The 25862-nt window shown below is 35.3% G+C and overlaps 1 protein-coding gene across 1 annotated transcript; it reads left to right on the forward strand.

The window, feature by feature from the left end:
* The first annotated feature begins 2701 nt into the window (after positions 1-2701).
* On the forward strand, positions 2702-24931 carry RASSF9 (Ras association domain family member 9). The gene is made up of 3 exons (XM_033221136.1): positions 2702-2929; positions 3631-3680; positions 23525-24931. The coding sequence occupies exons 1-3, from the start codon at positions 2882-2884 to the stop codon at positions 24783-24785; spliced, it is 1359 nt and encodes a 452-aa protein (XP_033077027.1). The 5' UTR covers positions 2702-2881; the 3' UTR covers positions 24786-24931.
* The last annotated feature ends 931 nt before the right edge of the window (positions 24932-25862 follow it).

Here is a 25862-nt window from a genome sequence, read left to right on the forward strand (position 1 = left end):
GGTATGCATTATTTCATTTCATTCTCAGAATTAATATCAATTAGCATAAGACTTTCTCTGAAACTTGTTATTTTGTTACAAAAAGTTTTTATGAGAAAAACTTGAATGAGAGTTTGACTATTTTGAAGGTTATTGCTCTACATAGCCAAATTCATTTCTGAAAAATGATATGCCAATTTTTAATATTTATGCAGAGTAGTATACTATGCTCATCTTATTGACACTATTGAGCATCATCATTTTAAAAAGTAGTCAGCTTGGTAGAGGTAAAACAAAATCTTGTTTCAATTTAACTATACAGTATCTAGTTACTAGTGAAGGTTGCTTTAAAAACATTATTAGTACATATATGGTGTATATATTTATGGGGTACATGAGATATTTTGATACAAGCATACAGTGAGTAATAATCACCTCAGGGTACATGAAGTTTTCATTCCTGCAAGCATTCATTATTTGTGTTCCAAACATTTTAAATTCACTCCTAAATTGAAGTTATTCATTATTCTAAAATATACAACAAATTGTTGCTGATTGTAGTCAATTTTTAAAAACATGTTTTTAACTGGACATGGTGGAGCATACCTGTAGTACTAGCTACTTAGATGGGAGAGACAAAAGCATTGCCTGAGTTCAGGAGTTTGAGACTGTAGTGTGCAACAATTGTGTCTGTGAATAGCCACTGTTCTCTAGCCTGGGCCACACAGGAAGATCCTAACTCAAAAAAAATAAAAAAAATTAAAAATTAAAAAAAACACAGTGGTTTTGTTACTTTCTTTTAGGATTGTTTTTGCTCATTTTTCTATTAAGGCATTAGTATTCATGTTTTTTTATTCCTTTTCACTTCTACTATCTGAGAGACATTAACCCTTTATGCTTTTTCTTTCAGCTTTATTAAGGTGTAATTGTCAAATAAAAATGGTATGTATTTAGTGAGTACAAACCTTTTTATGTGTAATTCTTTTTTTTTTTTTTTTTTTTTTGTTGAGACGGAGTCTCGCTGTGTCGCCCAGGCTGGAGTGCAGTGGCCGGATCTCAGCTCACTGCAAGCTCCGCCTCCTGGGTTTACGCCATTCTCTCGCCTCAGCCTCCCGAGTAGCTGGGACTACAGGCGCCCGCCATCTCGCCCGGCTAATTTTTTGTATTTTTTTAGTAGAGACGGGGTTTCACCGTGTTAGCCAGGATGGTCTCGATCTCCTGACCTCGTGATCCGCCCGTCTCGGCCTCCCAAAGTGCTGGGATTACAGGCTTGAGCCACCGCGCCCGGCCTATGTATAATTCTTATACATCAAAGAGCTTGCCATGAAAAGTATTAATAGGGCATTTTATGTGAGGATTAATGACACTTTAATGAAACTCATTTGTGATAACCTGAAACTCAAAGTAAGATTATGCTAGTAAAGACACAGTATTGTTTCCTCATTCCCCATTAAAACTCTTTTATTGAAAAATATAATACACATATGTATATAAAGTGTTAATAAGCGTGGAGAACCGAAACTAAAGGAAGCATAGGGATATTTGTAAATGTGAAATTATTTGCAAATTGACTGCAACAATTATATTAATAAGTAAACAGTATAGCTTTAAGGGATTACATTTTGAACAACTTAGAATAACTAGGTAAACTTCCATAATAGTTTAAATCATTTCTTGTGAGGTTCTAGTAAAACAAAATCAAAACCAAAACAGAAATACACCCAAGATTAGGTAACTTATGTTGCATCAGAAGTGCATATACACACAGTATGTAATATATATAAAACACACACACACATATATACACTTATGTTTACAAAGATGAAGATGTGCATACAGATGTTTATACATGTATATATGTGTACATTTATACATACATATACACAGAACATGTCATTACTACTTTTGGTGCCTTGATTTTCTCTGGAATCACTGACCATATCAAATTAAGATGGGTATGTATTTTTTAATTATCCTAACTCCCAGGGATATAAAAAGGTAACTAAACTGTAACATTAGCTATTGTAATGTTTCTCACTTCATAACAATTTGGATGTATATATGGATATAATATATGATTTTTATATAAAATTATAAATAAATATAAATAATAAAATAGTATGTGACACATGTGTATATGTGCATACAGAAACATGAAATATAGATGAATAGAGAAAGATTATGATAATAAATAATGAAAAACCTGATTTATCTGAGCACTGCATAATCAGTGTGTATCAGAATCATGGAAGCCCTTGAGATCACTTTTTTGTTTGGTGTTGTTGGGGGCAGGGGATATACTCCCAAAGTAAGTGTGAGCCATTCATATTCTTTGCCAAGGCTCAGAAGGAACTCACAGGTTTGTTGACTTTCTTTTCCCTCCCTCCCTCATCATCTGCCTGAGAAGCCTGGGAAGGCTGGTGGGGTGGAGGGTGGTGGGGTGGTTTCAGGGGGGCAAAATCCCAGTAAAACACGTCTGTGAGAAAGCTCTCCTGGCCCTTGTCCCTAAACAGCGCTTTCCCATAGTGCCAGATACCTGGTGGGAGCTGCGCTGGGCTTCCTGCAGGCCCCTGAACTCTCCCAGCTCCATTCCCCTGCCCTGCTTCTGGGTTGGAGCTCTCCTGGGACCAGGCGAAACCCTCCCTCCCTTAGACTTCCCTTCACGTTTCGAGTTCCAGCAGATTCCCTAGGTGTGTCTTCTTTACTCGTTGAGGGCAGGAGCAGTTTGCTTTTCCTCTGAAATTCCCAGGGCTCTAAAGGCCCAGTGAATGTCAAACATGGGGTAGGGGTCAACATAAACTCCTTGGAAGTCAAACACTAAACTCCAGCTGGTTCCTAGACCAAACTGTGATGCATCAGCCCTGGAGGCCTGTGGTCCTTCAGGTCCTTCAGCTTTTGCAAGATGAACTTGAGAGTGTGGAGGAGGGACCTGGAAGAAGCTCTTAAGACCGTGAGTTCAGGGACTTAAAATCCTAAATTGTCTGTGAGTCCACCTTGATCTGGTTTCCAGCTTCGCTCTCCCTAATATATTTTAAAGTCCTGACACCCTGGCAGGGGATTTGGGGGTCGAATGCGTTGGCAAACAGAGTTCTCGGCTCTCCCTCATGCTTGCCACGATGAGATGACTTTTCACAGACTGGAGCTGAGCAGGAGTTGGGGGATATTTACTTTTAATCCTTTTATGTGCTTTCAGTACACCTTGTGTGGTTGGGTGTGGAAAGAGGGGGATGGGGGTTTCCAGATGGAGTGAAATTCCCATTCCATTGGTATTACCATGCCTGTGGGGTTGGCAGTTCTTTAAGTTTAGCTAGTCTGCAAATAACTACAGAACACAATAGAGTCCTCCTCCCTTCCTCTCTCTCTCTTTCTTTTTTTTTTTTCTTTTCCTGCTTCCAAACGCCTTCTTCGAGGCTGAAGCCGGGCAGGTCTCCAAAGGTGCAGCAGCCACAACAATCCCGCAGTTCAAAGTTAAGCAGCAGTTGCACAACTTCCAGCAACTTTCTCAGCCGGCTACTAATGAGCTGAAAGCCAGGAACATTCGAGGAGAAGAGAAAGCTTCCAGCCCTCCTCCCTTTACCCTGGAAATCCAGACACCCCCACCCCTACCCCCAGATCGCTTTAAGATAATTTCTTTATTCATTTGCCCGACAGACCATGGCTCCCTTTGGAAGAAACTTGCTAAAGACTCGGCATAAAAACAGGTAAAGTAAAGTATGTGTGTGTGTGTGTGTGTGTGTGTGTGTGTGTGTGTGTATGTGTCTGGTATGTGTAGTCTGGACCCTACCTGTGAAAGCATGTGTTTTGTGGTTGTTAGATTCTGATAAAAAAGGCTGTGTGGGGACAAAGCCCTAGCCTAAAGAGTTAGGCTAGTATGAATACCTAGATGGTAAGGATATTCACCCAGTATTGATGATGGCATTTACCAGCTCAAGGGTCGCAGAGGATAAAGAGTGATTATTTTTGACACCTTTCTCCCCTTTTGACCAGTCCTGACTCCACAATTAGCAAGACAAACAGTTTCTCTTTTTGTTGCCCTGGACATTTGAGGGTAGTAGAATAAAAAGTGTCATTTTGTTTCAAACAGAGCTTTAGAATATTATAGAAAGAGTTAAAACTTTGATAAAGATATAACTAAACTTTATAGTCACTAAATAGGATGAAAAGTAAATCTGCTGATATAATTCAGAAACAATGCTTCGGCTCCCCTGAGAGCGGGGCATTCCTGAAAGCTGGAATGTTCCCAAAGTGAAAATACTCTGGAGAGAAACTCTGTGTGAACTGATTCTTTCAGAAATCTTTGAGAATTTTAGGAAGGTTTAAGCACTAAAGAAGGATTCAAGCAGCTATCCTCTCTAATCCTTATTATTACTATTTTACTTTGATTTGATTTGATATTTCAAGCTTGAAATGCCTGTAGTATAAATAAGTTACTTAAAACACACATACACACACATATTTTCCTAGGGACAGTATGTCTATTTTAGTCTTGTTAAATATTTTATTTACACATCAAATGTTACGTTTTCATGCCAAAAACTTGAGAATAAATTTAGACATGGGCTATATTTTTTAAGATATATTTATTTTGGCATAGGGACTTGTCCACCACTTTTCTCTCAATCATGCCTGTTTGTACTTGTCATAATTTGCTCAGTACAGATTTAAAAGGATACAATTACATGGTAGGAAATGATATAATTATTTTAAAGTGTCTACATGACGATACAGAGTAATACAACTTTAAAGTAAATCTCCATACTTTATTTTGTGCACACATGTCTACTTTGAAAATCCTGTTTTTAACTCATTCCAAATGTATTCATGATTTAGTTGACAAAACTTCCTTTAGAAATTAAATGGCCTTGATAAATACTGTAAAAGTTTCTAAGTAAGCTTTATTTTCTAATAATTTGACAATATTTCACAAATATGGTATTTATGATAATTGCAGATAATGAAACTGTATATTAAAATAAAGTGGTGTGAGTATTTAAAATTTGTGTTTTGATGGTGACAATGTATTTAAAAATATTCTAGAATATTCCAGAAAAGCCTCCCCCAAGCCAAAAATAAAAATATTCTGGTTTCTAAATGATATTTTTATAGTGGTATTTTTGTAGTATTATTTTGGCATTTGTTTAAATGTCATCAAAATATACAAAAATACTCTGGAAAACTTTATGGTTTCATAAATCAAGTTGTGTTTCCGGCATACTATTCCTGTAGTCAGGGCTTTCTGTTTGTTTGTTTGAGGTTTTATTGTTTTGCTTTAGCAATTTGAGATTTCTGTCATTGGTATGCCAAATACAGGACAATAAAACTTTGCATGCGCCCCTGAGTTTCCCTCAGGGAAGTGCATTCTTCAATTTCATTACATCAGTTCTGCCACTCTACTATCTACTTTATCTATAAAACTAGCTTTCTTTCGAGGAGGTGAGTATACAAACATTTTTAAAAAGTTTTCTATGCAAAATTATGAAAAGGTGAAAATAAAGATAAAGAATAGAGAGTTTAATAGTGTTTCAAGTTTCTCAGAAAATGGAATGGCTCCCGAAGATGATGCTTTGTTATAAACGCAAGTGTTTTGGAAAAGGTGGCAATAGTAAGGATATGCGTAAGCTTCTCTAATGAAAGTGTTTCCCTCTACGGATTTGTATTTTTCAATCCTTAAGAAAGATTGAAACCACAGCAGTGGTCTAGGACGCAAAAATATGGGCATTTCAAATTAAGCAGTAAATAAATTACAGAGTGTATTGAAATAGAATTAATATTTGTTTTGGTATTTAGTAATGCTATATACGGGATCTTTGGTTTTGTTTTTTCACCTTAGCAGAGGTGAGACCACAGGTGAAAATTACTTGAAAGATTAAGTTTGCTCATTTTGTTTACAGTTTTCATAATGATTTGAATAACCACACTCTAAAGCACAGAAACAAAATATCTTTTCTTCAATGATGAGTGATTTATCCTTTCATGGAAAATGTGATTTATGATAAGATAGTTATCTGATAAGAGTCACTATATTCTTCAAATACAGACATAAAATTTCTTGTACAATGTAAAGTAAGAATTTGGATAACAAATATATTTATATGCCTTATGATATATGACAGGCAACAATAACAAAAAACTACTTGAGCATAATTGCATCTTTATCAGCAGGAAAATATATGTACTGTTAGGAGGAACATTTGGAGATTAAAGATCATAAAATTTTGAGAAAGTCTGCTTACAGAATTTTTCTGCATGCTATTCTCTGCCTCTCTTTTCACTTTTGGTCACTCTTGGAGTGATACTTAATCACCCAGAATTGAACCTCATGAGACAGTACTATAAATGTTCTTATAATAAATGGATAGTTGAGAGCTTTAGAGACAAATAGGATGCAATTAAAACTTCAAAGTATGAGGCAATACAAAATTTTAGAAAATACAAACCATAAAGCTTGGAGAAAGTGGGGCCATATCTGTCTAGACACTATTGTGTTTTCATGTCCAGGACGGTGCCTGCCATGTGGTAGAACTACAATACAATTATCAATTTTGTAAACTGAATTATAATTTGTACTCAAACTATAAATATACTAATTATTGTATTCTCTATTCATCATGTGACACTAGCTGGTATTACATAAAAGTGAATACTTTTTAAAGAGTTAGTTGATACTTAATGTAATTCAAAACCTAAAGAGATAGACACATAGTTATATGGATTTTGAAACCAAGCAAACTTGATCATTCTAGATAATTTTTTCCCAAATGTAAAGATTATTTAGTTCAACAATTTAGGAAATACTATTCAGGAAATTTGAGAATAATAGATGCCTAAATAAAAAGCCTAAAAAGTTTGTATGCCCAAATATAATCAGGTTTTTCATTTCAAACTTTCATATAAAGACATGGAACCAATCTAAAATTTTTTCTGTTTACAATGAGAGCTTAATCTTTTAAATTTTTCTAAGTGTAATAATGTTTAATTGGAAGACTTCGGTTTTAAGAGAATCTGTTGATTTTAGGAGATGAATTATTTACTTTGATTCCAGAAAAACAGAATATTCTCTGACTGAATTCCAAAGATTCTTGATGCATATCTTCTTCATCAGACTTTTTGTTCAACATGAAGAATACAGATGTTTGAGAGTATAGATATATTTCAACAAGCTGTTCAAGTTCTGAAAGTGTTTTCTAAAAGTCACTAGGGAGCCAATGATCCTCACATAAAAGCTAAAGAAGTAAATAATGAAACACCAATCCATTTGAGATTCATGTGGACATTCAGCAATTGGATTTAGATTATTAACCTATTTACCATTCACATAGATTCCATTTGTGAATGTGATTGTCTTTATATTAGATTATGTTTTCAAGGTAAAGATTGTTTTAATGTTAATGTGTCTAAGTAATAATCAGAAATTTTGTAAAAGTTCAGATAACTAGGATGTTATTATAAAGCTTTTTCGTAACACCTGGTTGTAAGGTATGATTTTGTAGTGTTTTAATTCATAAAGTTTGGAGACAGAGAATTGGTTGGTACTTTCACCAAACCTTGCTGGAAGTACAACATTACCATAATGAAATAGTGTCTAATGTATTTTTCAAAATAGGAAATGAGAATAGTTTGCATAGGTGATTTGTAAGATAAAAAATAATGAATATAAAAATATTGAATCCAGTTTAAAGGGCATTTAAAATTATTTTGAAGTACTATTTAGTTTTGTCTTCATTTTCCCTTAATTTCATCTCAAGGGTTTCCTTCGACTTTCACAAAACGTACTGATGTATGAATATCCACTACAGGCTATGGCAGACATACTTGTAGTATCAACCTAAAATTAAAAGACTCCAAAAAATTGCTTGTCCTGAATTTATGAGCATAAAATATTATAGCTTTATTGTCTTATAATTGATACATAAAATTTGCATTCCAGATTGCTTTTTAATCAATTAGAACAGATTTAGCCAAAAGTTCTTAAAGCCAAGTACATTATATTGTCACTAGAAGTAAATCATTCAATGATTGATTCATCAGAAGAAAGAATTAAGTTTTGTGGTTAGGGTAAAAGTTGCTGACAAGAAGGATGTCTTCTGTCTGTAATTAGAAGTATGGTAATTTGTGTATTCTGCAGAGTGGGAAATTATTATGTACTATTTTATTTATCCTTCCAATCAAGATTCAAAATATTCCCAAAATTGTATGGAGAAGTGCCAGATATTTGAGTATATAAATCTTCACAGTTCTCAGGAGTTCCTGAAAGTGATTTCCCCTGATTATAACTGGTAACTCAAGTAGTTATTAGTTGGCAGTGGATAGCTCATTAGGAACAATGACTGGAATGCTTTATCCCTAGCAAAAATATCCTGAGAGCTGTGGCAAGGGTGAAATTGAGCTCTAGGTTAAACCTGAATTGTTTCTCAAGAAAAACTAAGCCAGCTTTGCACTATATAAAATATATTATATACAGTATCAGTGCCTGGACACATGTCAAGGTGAGAAGTACTTAAATCAATTTTTGGAGAAAAGTTTTAAAAAGTTTGAAGCTGTCTAATAATTTAATTTAGATAATGTATTTATTGGCTGTATAACTCAGAAAGTTTTGATGTTATGTTATTGTCATGTAGCTCCAGGAGATCTGATAATAACCCTAAATAATTCACAAATGTGTGGCTCTATTCTTTTGATATTAGTTCCAAAAATGAAATAAGGTTGAAGTAGGGGTATGTGTTTACCTCTTGCAGGTGTATATGAATACCAGTCCTTGACAAGGAATCTCTTTGCCTCTTACATATCAGCTTTCTAAAATGAAACCTCATGATATCTGCACCAAGTATATGTCAGAGGAAAAAGTTCAGCTTACTTCTGCATTATAATGACTTTAATATATGGTTGCTTAATTAATTTCTTGACATCCAAACACAACACTGGCAAAACACCACACTGATTTCTTAAGTGCTAATTCTTTACTATTTTTAATAGATTGTGATTCCATGCTCGTGGAGTCTGTTGTAGTACTATATCTTCTAGAGATAGTTTGTGTATTTGTTGGATAAAATTGAAAGCAATTACTAATATAAATGATCATACAAGTACAAAGTATTTATGAGAATGGAGTAGAGCCTTGCAAAGATGTTTAGCACTGGCAGTAATAAGATATTTCAAGTATAAGAATGAGCAATGTAAATTAAATCTGCTGAAAAACAAGGAAAATTATGCTCAGAAGTTTATATCTTCAGACTAGAATGCACCCTGCTTTTATAAATAAAGTGATTTAAGCATTTTGTTAAAAAAAAATCATTGAGTATAGGTCCAATCAGAGCAGGTATCTTACTTGTATTTTTCCTTCCTAGATAGCCAGAGAGTAAGGGCTCAAAAAATATTTGTTGATTGAATAAAGACATTCAACATATACTCTCAAAATACAGCTGGTCAGTAGTGTATTTATGTTAAGTGGATACGTTAATGCAAGGTTGACCTCTCATCTTCCCTGCTCCTACGCTCAGCTCCTGGTTTTCAAGTGGTAAAGGGCCATATCTAATAAATCGATGATATGAGACTTTACCAGATGTTTGGTAGAAAAACAAATCAAGGAGCATGGTCATTTGTTCTCTAGGGATGCTCTTACCTCCCCTCATCCCCCTAGAGCACAGCCAGGTAGGCATATGAGTGAAGTTGGGTGGGTGAGACTGAATGGCTTCTAAAGACCTCACTGTTGAATATGGAGCATATCTCCTCCTTATTTGAGATAGTTTAGCAACACAGTTATAGGAATGTTCTGAGTGGCTTTTAGTTTTATTTCTTTAGGACAGGTAAACTGTGTTTAGTACTGTACCAGGCATGCAAAGACACAACCCCATTCCTAAGAGATTAAACTCCTAATTGAGAAAACAGCATTATAGTAAAATAGCTCATGCAAGAACTTTTTAAAATTCACTCTTCCATGGAAAACTATCTTTGACAGGGTAGACAAAATCATAATCTTTGTAATACAATTATGAAAATTAGAGTATAATCTCTTGGAGGTGATGAAGGCTATTCCTCTGTAGAGTAGGTGCTCAATAAATGTTGATTAACTCTATGTAGAAATATTTAAGAAAGGAGTAAATGGAGGTAAAGGAAAATAAAATGAGCATCATTGTAATTAGCTAGCATTTATTAAACTCCCACAGGCAACAGGCTTGAACAAGAGAAGGGAATGCAATAAGATTTAGAAAAATATGTAGGAGGGGGCTGAATCACACAGGGCTAAGATTGACTCACATGTGATAATTAAAAGAGAAGAATCCAAGAAGTGGGCAATAATATGGTCAGTTTGGCAATAATCCATAACCTTAGTTGAGTTGATGGAAAACAATATTTTACAATTACAATAAAAGTGTTTAAAATAATTTCATTTATTTATATAACATTGTCAAGTTGAAAGTCAATGGCAATTGACTTCTGTTTATTCTAATCATCACATTAAATTGGTCAGTTTATCAGATCTTGAAATTGAATAACTCTACCATTTTATGAGTCTTTTAAATTTTATTTCCATTGATGCAGATAGTGGTCCAGCTTCAGCAAATTTTCAGGCTCATTAATTATGGTGTATGATTGGTAGAAGCTTTGTGTCGGAGGCCTATTGATATGCCCTCTAGTGTATGTTTATTGTTCTTAACCAATGGTTGGGACGTTTTGTAGCCACCTCATATATCTTTAGTTACTCTTAATGCTCCTTATTTATTCTGATCTTTTTCAATCCCACTGGAATCCCTGAAATTATGCTTAACTGTGGTAATTTAGCATTCAGTAGAAGAGCATTTGTTTTGACAAAACACAGTCTTCCACAGTAAAGTCTAAAAGGATACCTATTTCAGCTCTGCACATAAGACCTTGTGTTTGCCTGGAGGATAAGAGAGATGCTATTAGTAAACCATGGAACTCTTTATGGAGTAGACATGTAATAACTACCTTCTCATATGGAGAAGAATTGTACATGATTAGTAAAAACATTTAAAAGGCCATAGTAAAATGTTGAGGTTTCATCTTTGTTAATAGTGCAGGAAACTAGGCATATTACAGAGGTAGACCACAAAGCATTCAACTTTATTCCTTGACTGTCTGTTCTTCCAGCAGTGAAAGTCAAGGAATTTCTTCCTAGAGCTACAACTAGTAGCCATGAGACTTAGACTAAGTTACTGTTTTAACAATGTTAAACATTTTTTGTGGTCCTACTTTTAATTAGGAGGACTTGCTGTAATCACAGTTTAGAAGATTCAGTAAAATGATTGACTCTGGAATGTAGTGTTTTACAGAATACGCTCCTAATATTTTATTTTTCATTTTTGTGGACACATAGTAAGTGTATATTTATATTTATGTGATACATGAGATATTTTGATACAAGCATACAATGCATAATAATCACATCAGGGTAAATGAGGTATCTGCCACCTGAAATATTTATCCTTGTGTTACAATCTGATTACACTCTTTTAGTTATTTTTAAATGTACAATTAAATTATTACTGCTACAACCACACTCTTGTGCTATTAGATACTAGAAAATTTATTTTATCCTTTCAGAAAAAATATACGTGATGTTCTAAGTAGATCACAAATCTCACTCCATCAGACTTGTGACCTACTTAAATACACACACACACACACAGATATATTTATATTGAGTTATATTGTGAAATATTAATGATAAATCAGGTATGGATTATGTTTTTAAGGAGCTTGCTGATTAACAAGACACACAAGCCATATGTAAACAATTGAAATACAAAGCAAGCATTTTAAAGTGTCATAATAAAATCCACATGTTGAATAATAAATATTTATTTACCTTGTAGTATGTGCCATATATTTTTCTAGATGCTAAGGATAAAGTAGTGAGAAAGATAATCAAGGCTTTTCCTCTGATCAAATGTGTAATGCAGTGGTAGACAGATAGACAATGCAAGAACAATACATGAATTAGACATTTGAGATAGTAATTACTGTTATAAGGAAAAAATAGACTCGTGTAGTGGAGAGTGGAGAGTGGTCTGGGAAGAGTTGGCTTGTTAGTTAAGACTGTAATGAACCAAATAAATCAGGCATGTCAGGTTTGTGGTAGAAGACTGTTTCAGCCAGGTTGAACTGAAAGTATAAAGTCACTAAGACAGAATATGGTTTGGAGCTGTGGAAAACATGAAGGAAGACCAGTTAGTAAGGGGCTTAACTAGTAGGGAAAGTAGTTGAAGACCTAGATGGAGTGTGATTATTTAGATATTTGTGGATCATAAGGGATGTTGATTGTACTTTAAATGCAAGGGAAATCCACTGAAGGGTGTTAACCAGGGGGAATTATATAATCTTATTTACATTTTTCAAAAGGTCAACTTGGCTAGTATGTAGAGAGGTAATTGTAGTAGGACAAAGAGTGAAAGCAGGGAATCTAGTTGCAGTGACATTACAGTAGTACAGGCAAAAGGTGATGACTAGTGTAATGATAGTAGAGAAGGAATGGAGGTGACAAAATGGATACAGTTTGGAAGGAGAACTTAAATTTGTACTGAGTGAGGGAAGATGAAAAATGAGGGATGACTCTGAGGGTTTTAACAGGGATGATTCTGAAGACATTTGTCAAAGAGCAGATGTTGGGAAGAATGTGTGGAAAATTAATGATTCTTCTCCAGCCTTGCTAAGTTTCAGATTAGTTAAATATACAAAGCAGAGGTATTCAGTAAGATATTAGGGCCTGAAACTCAGGACTGACATATAGATAGAGTGGTAAGTTAGGTGACAAGGAGAAACAACCTCTGTGGATTTTACAAAACAGCGTCTATCCTGGCATCTAAATGAGAGGGAAGGTTAGAATATAACAAGTTGGGAAGAAGAATATTGTAGGTAAAGGAGAAAGAGGAGGAAATGTAAAATATTTGGCATAATAGTATCAGTGAGTTTGTGAATGGCCAAACAGATTATTTTACTTTTAAATTTAATTTAATTGTTCCTTAGATTGTGGTGGGAACCACTGAAGGGCTATGAGCAAGAAAATGATACGATCATTATGTCACATACATATTAAACTTGAAGAAATATATTTAAAAATATTGGAAGGAATGGAGAAAGAATACGAGTGGGCCAGGTATGGGAGAGTTGAAGGACTTTCTTAAACAGAAAGAGAAGAACGATTTAAGAGTCACCATGGAGGCAGAATTTATAGGAATTCAAAATTCAATGCATAGGACCAGTATCAGGATGGAAAAAAAGAACCATTGATGACTAGATTTTGGTTCTGAGTAACTGGAGATACATGTGTGTCATCATAAAGAACAGAAAATATGACAGAGATAGGTTTTGGGAGAGAAGAACATCAGGGTGAAGAGTGAAGAAAATTAAGGTATGATTTTAATGTTTCCAAATATTCCACCTGTAAACACCTGGTGTTTGGATACACTGCACCTGAGACGGGACTGTGAAAGCAGCCTTTCATCCAACCTACTCTTGTCCCTCCTGACATCCACATGGGGCTGATTAATAGAGAATAGCACAATGCACCTGGAGTGGGGCTTTCAAGGCAAAACACAAACTGGTTTTCCAGTCAGGGCTGTCAGGTTGACTAATCTTACATGAATCACAGTCAGGCTACATGAGGCAGTCACCCTTTTAGTGATCCTTTAATTATTACCTTTGGTTGAAATTGCTTTCAAACATAGCCATTATTTCCAATGGACTGTAAAGGTGTGTGTGTGTGTGTGTGTGTGTGTGTGTGTGTGTAAAGATCACATGATTTTTACCTTTTTATCTCTTGGAGAATGGTACAGAGAAAACTTGTGTAGATATTGAAGTTCAATAAACATTTTATTATTTAAATAAATATAGTGTAGATTTTTGGGGCAGCCAAATTATCTAGGACAGGAGCTGTCAAACTTTTTGTGTAAAAAACATAATAAATATTTTATATTTTCCCAGACATAGTGTCTCCATCTCAACTACTCTGTCCTTGTAGTATGAAAACAGCTATGGACAATACATAATGAAATTGACGTGACTGTGTTCCAATAAAACTTTTATTTACAAAAACAGGTGGTGGGGCAGTTATAACCATGAGGCCCTTAGTTTTCAGACACTCGATCTAGATTATTGACTGAGAAATTCCCTTTATATATCTCCCTACAACTCCCCTTTCTCATCTCCACCCCACTCCCAAGTTTAATACCTACTGTATTAGGCATTTAGTCAAAAGTGAGACTTAGTCCAGGACTTGACTGGCAAACTAGCAAAAAAGGAAGCATTATCTAAAGTACAAAGTGCTACTACTAAGTGTATATTACATTTTGTAGAAGTATCAACATGGTGAAACCTCGTCTCTACTAAAAATACAAAAATTAATCAGGCATAGTGGCATGCGCCTGTAATCCCAGCTACCAGGGAGGCCGAGGCAGGAGACTCCCTTGAACCTGGGAGGTAAAGGTTGCCGTGAGCCGAGATCACACCACTGCACTCCAACCTCGTCGACAGAGTGACACTTCCTATCATAAATAAATAAATAAATAAATAAGCACACATTTCCATTTGAGTTTGTGGGAGTGAGGTTATTCAGAGAAGGTCAGAGAACTTTCCTGAAAGCAACACTTAACACTTAAAGCAGAGTAAGAGTTAGATGGAGAAGGTATCCAAGGATGTTTCAGGATAAGGCAACAGGTTATGGAAAAGCTCAAAGTCAAAATAAAAGCATAGCAGATGTGGTCCATTCCAGTCTAGCAATCAATCATGTGATATGTGTAACAGCAGGTTGTTCTCATAGTAGACCTGTCAGAGATCAGCAAGAAGTAAGGAATGGCTAACTCAATGTGTATATTAATTAATGCTTGACTATGAGTTAGAGGAGTCAGATTATGGAAGGAATCCTAGGAGCAGACAAGAGATAGAAAGTGGGATAAAGGGAGACAGAGACAGGTTTAAAATGCAAGACTCAGAAATAATTTAAAGACTTCAATCAAAAAAATTAAAAAACCGGCCGGGCGCGGTGGCTCAAGCCTGTAATCCCAGCACTTTGGGAGGCCAAGACGGGCGGATCACGAGGTCACGAGATCGAGACCATCCTGGCTAACATGGTGAAACCCCGTCTCTACTAAAAATACAAAAAACTAGCCGGGCGAGGTGGCGGGCGCCTGTAGTCCCAGCTACTCGGGAGGCTGAGGCAGGAGAATGGCGTGAACCCGGGAGGCGGAGCTTGCAGTGAGCCGAGGTTGCGCCACTGCACTCCAGTCTGGGCGACAGAGCGAGACTCCGCCTCAAAAAAAAAAAAAATAAATAAAAATAAAAAAAAATAAAAAACCTAGATTTGCAGTTTAAAAATGACAGTCTGGTAAGATTATGGGGCACAAATGTGAAGGGGAAAGATTTTATAATAACAGAATATACAATATCTTACTACAGTAATATATAGTAAAAGAGTTGTCTGAATTGTGGTAGTGATGAATATGAGGGCAGATATTTGGGCTATTTAAGAGAAAAGATAAACAGTGATTGATTGTTGAAGAGGAGAGAGGCAAAGGAAAGAGTTTAGGAAAACTCATTTTTCAAGCTGGGTAGACAGATGGGGAACACTATTAATAATTGCATTCAGTAGGATGGGAACTCAGGTAATGGAATAGTTTGATATTTGCAGGAAGAATATGATGAATTAGTTTTCATGAGTCAAATTTGAGGTACCTATAAGTTATGAAAATGAAAATATCAAGATGCAAAAAAAAAAAAAAGAAGAAGAAGAAGAAGAAGCTGAGAATATAGGTCTAGAGCTCAAGGTCATAATAGTTAGGTTTGACAACCATCGTCATACAACTGGTTTACACACTGCAACTATTTTGCAGTCACACACAAGAATGTGTTTAGTGAGACAAGAAATGAGTCACAGTCGAAAACCTAGGGGATGCCAACTGTATCAGTTATCACTTACTGCATAATAAAACACTCTCCAAATTAGTGGCTGAAAGAACAATTTATTATTTTCCATAATTCTGTGGGTCAGCAGGACTGATTCTTCTGCTGGCTTCACCTGGGCTCTCTCATGAGCAGCTGATTGGCTGAGGGCTCAGTTCAGGTAGAGCAACTTGATTTTGATGGTTTGCCTCTTTTCTCTCCATATAATCTTTGAACTCAGGCTTTTTTCATCAAATAGCAGTCTCAGGACTGCATTCCTAAAAGAAGTAAGCAGAGGCTACAAGGCTTCTTGAAGCCTGAACTCCAGAACTTGCAAACATGGTTTTTGTCACATTCTATTGGTCATAGCAAGTTCTAAGGTCTATTTAAGGGGTGAAGAAATAGATAGCTTCTCTTAATGGGAAGAACTGCCAAGTATTTGTGGCCATGCTAATCTTAACTTGCATGACATCCACATCTATTGACTATGTGGAAGAAGCAACGTTCATGTGGGATATGGAAAGAAGCAGCTGGAAAAGTAAAGGGAGACCTATGTGAGAATGGCATCGTAACAGTCAAGGAGAGGAAAGTTGCAAGAATGGAAGGAGGAGGTCACAATGTATTATGTTACAAAGAGGTCTGCAAGCCACAGTTCTGCAAGTGGCTATTGGGTGTGGCAGTTAGGAGATTTCTGATAACCCTAAGAAGACATGTGTCTACTGAGGATGAGTGGAGGCAGTAGACATTTTGTGGTGGGTTGAGGAGTTTCTGGAAAGTGATGTACTAGAGAGAATAATGATGGATTGCTATTTGGTGTGTGAAGGAAAGATAGTGGAGGGAAATATGTGGTTAAGCAAAGGTTCTTTTAATATGACAAGATAGTAGAAAGAACCAGAGAAAAAGGTAGAAGATAAAAAGAGTTTACGAAGGGGTAAATTATAAAGCAAAGTCCTAGAAGAGGTGGAGACGGTAAAATTCAAAGCATATTAAAGAGTTAAAACCTAGGGAAGAAAAATAAACGCACAATACTTTTGATATAGATGATTCATGTTTTTCTCTTATCAATAATGTTCCCGAGTATAATATCTCTCCTTTTCCTTAACAAAATAGAATGGCAGGCCCTGATATACTCTTATTTCTACAAGTTAATAATTTTCTTTTCTCTTCAAGAAATTTATTTGTGATTAATGTAAATAGTTGATTATTCAGATGAAGCTTCCAATTGAAAGTTATTTTATTGCAATTCATTACAGGGTATATTCAGAAAATGAAAGGCTGGGATAATGGAGTTCACCTCATGTTTTCAGCTATCCAACTGGATAACTGAAATTCTTTCATATGACTTATGCCCTTCAAGTTTACCAGCTTATCTCGGAATACATTTAGAGGGGAAGAGCAGGTGGTTGCATGTAAATACAAGCTCAAAATCATTATCATTAGGAAATATCTTGCACTAAGAAGGCAAAGCCAATATGAATTCGGCTGTCAAAAGAAAATCTCGTACTAATAGCTGAAATAACAATAGTTATCAGTAAACAAAACATTAAGGTAGGTGACTTTCCTTTTAATAAGCACTTATTTTTTGTTGTGAAATATTTCTTTACAAAATACCAAACAGTAAGGGCACTTTAGCAACCTCGCAGGTGCAGGTAATACTGGGAAGTGAACACTCGAATTTTCAACAAGATTAGATATTTTCTCACCATTTCATCTGGTAAATACCACATGTTAAATATTTGCATTTTGATTATAATCACTTTCCGGAATCTGAACTATGAGCTCAGTTTACTTAACCCCAAGTGGTTTCCAATACACATTCTTTACACATTCTCTTCCCTTTTCTCTGTACATGGGAATTATATTGTATAGCTACCCTGCCATTATGGAATGTCTAGGGTTTTTGTTATCCCGCATGTCTGGTTTATAATATTACTTCTTAGAAAATTAAAGTGGCATTAGTAGAGCTCAGAACTAATAAATACAAATATACATACACACACTCGTATACACACAAACATATATATCAAATTTTAATTTTCAAGATAATTTCTTCTTTTGTTTTTATTAAGTGATGACTGTCCTAAGTTTTCATAGAGTCATTAATTTTCTGAAAGACTCCAATTTTCAAACTATTTTTAAAAAATGTTAATGGTTTGAGTTTGGAGGAAACTATTTTCATAGCACTAATTTTCATGCTTTATCTATCAAAACAGTGATTCAAATTTCCTTAGCAACCTAAGAAAAGAGCTGTATTATTTATGAGTTCTGTATTTATCTCTCCCTAGGATTGCAGCTGTATGATCCAAAAACAAATGTTACTTCAGAAGACATTTGCCACATACTGGGTAAAATTAAGCAGAGTTAGTTGTGGGTGGGCCAGAGCTTCCTATTTCAAGTGTAGCATATTTGCTTTACCTAAACTGCCTTCAGTTTTTCTGAGGTCATTATTTTTTAAGTGTAGGAAATAGCCAGACAAACTTAGAATTTATTGATCAATGTAGCTTTTTTTTATCTTTTTCTTTTCCTTTTCTTTCTTTCTTTCTTTTTTTTTTTTGTCACCAGACTGGAGTGCAGTGGCACCATCTTGGCTCACGCAATCTCCGCCTCCCAGGTTTACGCCATTCTCCTGTCTCAGCCTCCAGAGTAGTTGGGGCTACAGGCGCCCACCACCACACCCGGCTAATTTTTGTATTTTTAGTAGAGACAGGGTTTCACCATGTTGGCCAGGATGGTCTGGATCTCTTGATCTCATGATCTGCCCACCTTGGCCTCCCAAAGTGCTGGGATTACAGGCAGAGCCACTGCACTGGGCCTCAATGTAGCTTTCAAAGGCTGAACAAGTGGGGGAACATTGAAACTTACTAAAAATAAATTGAACAATTCTCTAAAACTTAAAGAAGACAGTCAAAGGTCTCCTCGACTGACATCCTATACGTATTCCTGAAAAACATTTTAATGTTTTATGTAAGAGATCCCATCGGCATTGTAATACAATTTTATGCAGTCATACATTATTTACATGAGGGAAATATTATTTCATTTATTGTTAGCAAATACAGGTGGCTTCTGAGGAATAAAGATGACATTTTTCATTTTATATGGTAAAAAAATAGTTTAATTTGTGCATTACAGACGTTTCATGTAAACCTTAAATATTGTGAAATGTTGTGCCAAGGTCAAATACATTTAGAAAGTACTGTATACTGAAATCATTTTCCTTTTCTTGAGGTTTTATGATGTAACATCATCATATTAAATGCCCTAGAATTCCTAAAGTAAAGAAATCTATTTCACTGTGTTTATCCAGGGGTTGGCAAACTTTCAGTAAAGGACTAATAGTAAATATTTTAAGGTTTGTGAACCATAAGATCACTCTCTGTCACATACTCAACTTCGTCATTGCAGCATGAAAACAGTCATATACAATATGTAAACAAATGAGCATGGCTGTGTTTCAATAAAACTTTATGGACACTGAAATCTGAATCGTATAATTTTCATGTCTAAGCTGGTTATTTTCCTTTTGATTTTTAAAATCATGAAAAAATGTAAAACACATTCTTAGACCATGAACCATACAAAAACTGGTGGTGGCCTGCATGTGATCAAAGGGCTATAGTTTGCCAACACTGTGGTAGCCAAATAATTTCCAAATTTATTTGAACATCAAAACATTGACTTATCACCTATTTATTGACTAATGAACAAGTCTAAAGAAAACTAGAAAAATAACTGAACCAGTTGTCCTTTTCAATTTTCCATTTCTAAAACTAGCAGAGACATTTTAGCTTTGTATGTTTAAATATCTAGACAAAGTACTAATATTTACAAATATGAACTTGGCGTTCTGCTGGTCTTCATATAACCACATTATTGTTGTCTTCTTTTTTTTGTTTTTTTTTCTAAAGCAGATAGAGAACTAGTCATTATAAATGCTAACTATGTATCAGTCACTGGCTTAGAAACTTCACATATGTTGTGTAATTTAATATTTACCACAAACTTGTGATTTGGATGTGTTGTGTAGATGAGAAAATTGAAGCTTAGATGTGCATAATGATCTGTCTGTACTTATTGATGCACTCATCCATAAAATGGGCGTAATTTTAGTACATCTTCATTGGTTTGGGAAATGGATTAAATAGGTTTAAACATATAAAGCACTTACAGCATAGCACATACTAAATGTTCATTAAATATTGGTATTTTTTATTAGAAAATAATTAAATTTTAATTATCTCCAGGTGCAGGAATGAATAAGTCATTTTAAATTTTCTTATTTAAAATCCGTATTTTGCTAATTTTTATGATAAACATTAAAGCGACCAGGAACCGTGGCTCATGCCTGTAATCCCAGCACCTTGGGAGGTCAAGATATGAGGATCACTTAAGTTTGAGACCAGCTCCAGCAACATAGTGAGACCCTGTCTCTAAAAAAAATAAAATAAATAAAAAATAAAGGCTCGAGGCAGTAAAAAAAAATTGCCTAGTATGTGAAAAAGCCAGTAATCAAACATACATGCATTTAATTCCTTCCTAGTTACTCATTATATTGTTTTGGAGGTTTACAATACCATGAAGAAATTTTGTTTAATCCAGTTTTAAAAATATTTTTAGAAATTTGAATTGAACTGGCAATTCAATATTTTATTCAGGTGTTCACCACGGAAATTACAAAATAATTTTATATTTTCTTTTTTTTTTTTTCCATGAAGCTCCGCCTTCTGGGTTCATACCATTCTCCTACCTCAGCCTCCAGAGTAGCTGGGACTACAGGCGCACGCCACCATGCCCAGCTAATTTTTGTATTTTTAGTAGAGACAGGGTTTCACCACGTTGGCCAGGATGGTCTCGATTTCTTGACCTTGTGATCCTCCTGCCTAGGCATCCCAAAGTGCCACCGTGCCCAGTCAATTTTATAGTTCCTTTTTAAACTGATTTAAAAAATTAGGAGTCTGTGTATGAGAAGCCACCTGATTTCAAGAAAATCTATTATTGAATATTGCATTGATAGATAAGCTTGTATATTGATAATACATTGATGTAGTTGATAAATAAATATATATTGTCTTGTGTTTTTATGATACCACAAAGCATATTTTTTCAATAAGCTCAAATCTAACTCAGATATTGTATTTTGTTTTCAGAAAAAAACTTACTAAAATATATTGATTATTAGATTTACTAGAGAGCTCATCAGTGGTCTGACTCAATTCTAATTCATTTATCTAAACTTATTTTACTCCACTTATTAGCTGAGGGTAGCATTGAACAAACAATCTCTTGTACCTCAGTTTTCTAATCTGTAACATGGGTTTGATAATACAACCTATTTGATATGGTTGTAATGAAAACTGAATTTGTATGCATAAAGCATTTACAACAATTGCTGACGTTTACTAAGCATACAATAAATATGAGTTATTGTTAGCCAATGTATCTTTTACCTATCCTCAATTGTTCTTTAGTTATCTTACCATTTGTTAAGTAGCTGTTCCTCAGCTACCAGGCCCACATTAATCATGTGCAAAATATTTTATAAGAGAATTATCACAACTCAGTGTGATTTTTTGAGTAATCAACTATAACATTTTACTTCCTCCATGTGAATACTTACATTTTCCTGGACATTTTTTGTTAGGAGTTGGACCTAATCTTCAGTGTTACTTGGCATCCCTGATTTATCTTTCACCTTTAGTGATAACTTTTTGATTTCAGGTGAGTTAATAACCAAAGTATAAGAGTTAGTTAATTTAAAATAAAGATAACAACATAGAATTAATCACTATTGCTACCAAAACATAAACACTATAAATTCTAAATGTTAAATTATTATAGGAGCCAGGGAAATTTTCTTTGGTAAGTGGTTCCTGTAGTCATATCCTTTGAGTGCACCATATAAGTAAAGTGATAAATGATTTTGACTTAACTTTCACAAGAAGCCAATTACTACTCAGAACAGTTATACCATCATAAAATCACATTGTAGCATAATTCATTTCATGTCATTTGTTTCTCAGCATTCTTTTAAAGAGATATTATGAAAGACAGAGTCAACTTGATGTATAGTCATGATGGAAAGTATGATCTTAAAAATTTTCCGATAGGTATGATCTAGACATCGTGGAATTTTTGCTGCTTTTACTACCTGTACCATTTTTTTCTCCAGATAACTGACGTGATTTTTTCCCCCTTGTCCTTCTATAGTACAGAGGAAAGTACTATCAAGCCCATATGTATATGTATATTTACATAAATACATGTGTGTGCCTGTGTGTGCTGGGTAAGGTGGATCTATCTGTGTAACCATCTATATCCCAACTCTGATTCCTTTATGATATCTGTATTGTTAAAACTCTAGTCCGGGAAATCATCATCTCTTTTCTAGACTGATGCAATAGACTTCTTGCTTCTATTTTTTTCTGTTTTCCAGTCCATTTCACAAACAGAAGACAGACATATGTAAAGAATAAATTAGTTTCACCTCTGCTTAAAACTTTCCAGCTGGTTGAGTTTAGGAAAATCTTAGCTAACTCTTTAGCTTCCTCTTTCTCCAAAGTAGGGGATGGAGAAAGGAGATGCTTTTCTCCATCCCCTCTGTTGCCTATTATTTAATCTCTCCTTCCTACCGGCAGCAATTTCCAACTCTGGTATCCTCAGCTTTCAACTACATTCACATTATTGCTCTCCCTAGATCCTTATACTTCTGCTCATTGTTCCTGGAATTCTTTCCTGAGAACTCTGATTGCCTCTTTTTGATAATTGATATTGCTATTCAAATGTCACCTCCTTGGGGAAGACTGTCCTAAGCACTCTATGTGAAATAGACTGCCCTTCTTCTAGGTCATTTTCTATTCCTTCACCCCGTTTAATTTTCTTCATAGCATTTACTGCAATTTGATATTACATTAGTTATACATTCATGTCAGCATTCTTGTCTTCTTTGTTTATTACTTTATCCTTAGTACCTTTAGATGTGTCTGGCATATAGTTGGCATGAAATAAACAGTTGTTAATGAAAAAGAATGACTATTTTTTCATTTTGTACTATTTTTAACTCTATGATTTCACTATTGCTACCTATGCTTTAATTAAAATACCCTCAGTTGTCTTAAATGAAAGTTTGCTCTTTCTGGAGCACACTAGGAAATAAAAAGATAATTAAGATTCTTTCCATGGTTTTTATATTTTTCTTGCATTAAATCTTCTGACTTTTTTTTTTTTTTTGAGATGGAGCTCACTCTGTTGCTCAGGCTGCAGGGCAGTGGCACAGTCTCCACTCCCTGCAACCACCACCTCCTGGATTAAAGCAATTCTCCTGCCTCAGCCTCCTGAGTAGCTGGGATTACAGGTGTTCATCACCACACCTGGCTAATTTTTGTATTTTTAGTAGAGACAGGGTTTATCTATGTTGGCCAGGCTGGTCTCAAACTTCTGACTTCAGGTGATCCACCCGCCTTGGCCTCTGAAAGTGCTGGGATTACAGGCGTGAGCCACCACACGTGGCCAATCTTCTGACTCTTATTCTCAACTTTAAAATGCCTCTCTCATTAAGGGTAAAAATCTAGAAAGCGTATTAATGTTAAACCGTCTTTCTGAATTTTTACACAGGCGATGACAGAAATATAATGTGCTTTTGTTTTTCTTTCAGATCTCCAACTAAAGACATGGATTCAGAAGAGAAGGAAATTGTGGTTTGGGTTTGCCAAGAAGAGAAGATTGTCTGTGGGCTGACTAAACGCACCACCTCTGCTGATGTCATCCAGGCTTTGCTTGAGGAACATGAGGCTACGTTTGGAGAGAAACGATTTCTTCTGGGGAAGCCCAGTGATTACTGCATCATAGAGAAGTGGAGAGGCTCAGAACGGGTTCTTCCTCCACTAACTAGAATCCTGAAGCTTTGGAAAGCATGGGGAGATGAGCAGCCTAATATGCAATTTGTTTTGGTTAAAGCAGATGCTTTTCTTCCAGTTCCTTTGTGGCGGACAGCTGAAGCCAAATTAGTGCAAAACACAGAAAAAATGTGGGAGCTCAGCCCAGCAAACTACATGAAGACATTACCACCAGATAAACAAAAAAGAATAGTCAGAAAAACTTTCCGGAAACTGGCCAAAATTAAGCAGGACACAGTTTCTCATGAGCGAGATAATATGGAGACATTAGTTCATCTCATCATTTCCCAGGACCATACTATTCATCAGCAAGTCAAGAGAATGAAAGAGCTGGATCTGGAAATTGAAAAGTGTGAAGCTAAGTTCCATCTGGATCGGGTAGAAAATGATGGAGAAAACTACGTTCAGGATGCATATTTAATGCCCAGTTTCAGTGAAGTTGAGCAAAATCTAGACTTGCAGTATGAGGAAAACCAGACTCTGGAGGACCTGAGCGAAAGTGATGGAATTGAACAGCTGGAAGAACGACTGAAATATTACCGAATACTCATTGATAAGCTCTCTGTTGAAATAGAAAAAGAGGTAAGAAGTGTTTGCATTGATATAAACGAAGATGCGGAAGGGGCAGTTGCAAGTGAACTGGAAAGCTCTAATTTAGAGGGTGTTAAGTGTGATTTGGAGAAAAGCATGAAAGCTGGTTTGAAAATTCACTCTCATTTGAGTGGCATCCAGAAAGAGATTAAATACAGTGACTCATTGCTTCAGATGAAAGAAAAAGAATATGAACTCCTGGCCAAGGAATTCAATTCACTTCATATTAGCAACAAAGATGGGTGCCAGTTAAAGGAAAACAGAGTGAAGGAATCTGAGGTTTCCAGTAGCAATGGGGAGATTCCTCCCTTTACTCAAAGAGTATTTAGCAATTACACAAATGACACAGACTCGGACACTGGTATCAGTTCTAACCACAGTCAGGACTCTGAAACAACCATGGGAGATGTGGTGCTGTTGTCAACATAGTTCCAATGCCTTCTTTCTGACCTGCTTTCATGTTTTAATGTTTGTTTAACTTAATAGGAAACCTTATTTTAAATATAACACTCTGAAAAAAATGTAAATCATATTATAGTATTCAATAGTTAATAAAAACTAGAGAAATGTGTTGTTTTTGATGTGAAATTTCCAAGGGGACTTTAAATATTACAAGCTCAAGCAATGAACTATTTACTACGAATGCAGCACAGAGAGCTTGTTGGTGGAGAACACAGAAATAATTTGATGGGAATCATATGATAATCTTCCTTAGCGTCTATGGAAAATGATTTACGTAAACTTTAAAAGCAATCCTCCATATTAGACAGCCCAAATATTCAAACATGAAGAAGTAGAATTAAAATGTGCAGTGATATATATTTTTCCAAAACGGTATCATTGGAATTTTTATATCTGTAAAGTATATGGAAGCTACTGTGTTGTAACTGCATTAATTCAAATTTTGGTTCTTTCAACTGATCCTTTGATAATACAACGTATCATGTATAGCACTTCCTGAACCCTTCTACCTGTTGAGGCCTATGAAACAGGCTGTTGTTGGGACATGTATAAACACTGACAGGGAATCAGACATATATAGGATATAGATAAGGCAGGACCAAGTGCTGCATACAAACAGCAATTTTTATAAAGAAGTCTAAAATTGTTAAGAGCTATGCATGGGTATTTGCTATCTGGCAATTCAGATCTCCGACCAAACCCATGTTCATTCACTGAGTAAGGTAGAGTGTGGGTTACAGAGAAAATCAGTCAAAGTGTTATTTGTTTATGTCTTGTCTACAAAAGTTGCAGTGATGGAATTTGGAAACCTTCTGTGGATAAAATAGAATCTGCTGTAATTATTAGCGTTTTGTCTCTGAACCTACAGAGAGGAAACCACATGGTTATTCTGCTATGCCATAATTCAGATTGTCTTATTTCTTCATCTAAAGTGCTTTAAGAAAACTTAGCTCCTAAAAAAGTACTAGCACAATCCCAGACACACTAGTAAGAATCCAAGAAATTGAAGGGATTATTTAGGTCTTATCTTGACTGACAATCATT

The sequence above is a fragment of the Trachypithecus francoisi genome, unplaced genomic scaffold (genome assembly GCF_009764315.1).
Source record: "Trachypithecus francoisi isolate TF-2019V2 unplaced genomic scaffold, Tfra_2.0 Lachesis_group11, whole genome shotgun sequence".
In the NCBI taxonomy this organism is placed as follows: Eukaryota; Metazoa; Chordata; class Mammalia; order Primates; family Cercopithecidae; genus Trachypithecus; species Trachypithecus francoisi.

What these genes read in the sequence shown, in the direction of transcription:
- RASSF9 (XM_033221136.1), top strand. Translation starts at nt 2,882, where the DNA reads ATGAACTTGAGAGTGTGGAGGAGGGACCTGGAAGAAGCTCTTAAGACC. An exon ending in TGGAAGAAGCTCTTAAGACC is followed by an intron (nt 2,930 to 3,630) that starts GTGAGTTCAGGG and finishes TTTGCCCGACAG; the next exon opens with ACCATGGCTCCCTTTGGAAG. An exon ending in AAGACTCGGCATAAAAACAG is followed by an intron (nt 3,681 to 23,524) that starts GTAAAGTAAAGT and finishes TTTTTCTTTCAG; the next exon opens with ATCTCCAACTAAAGACATGG.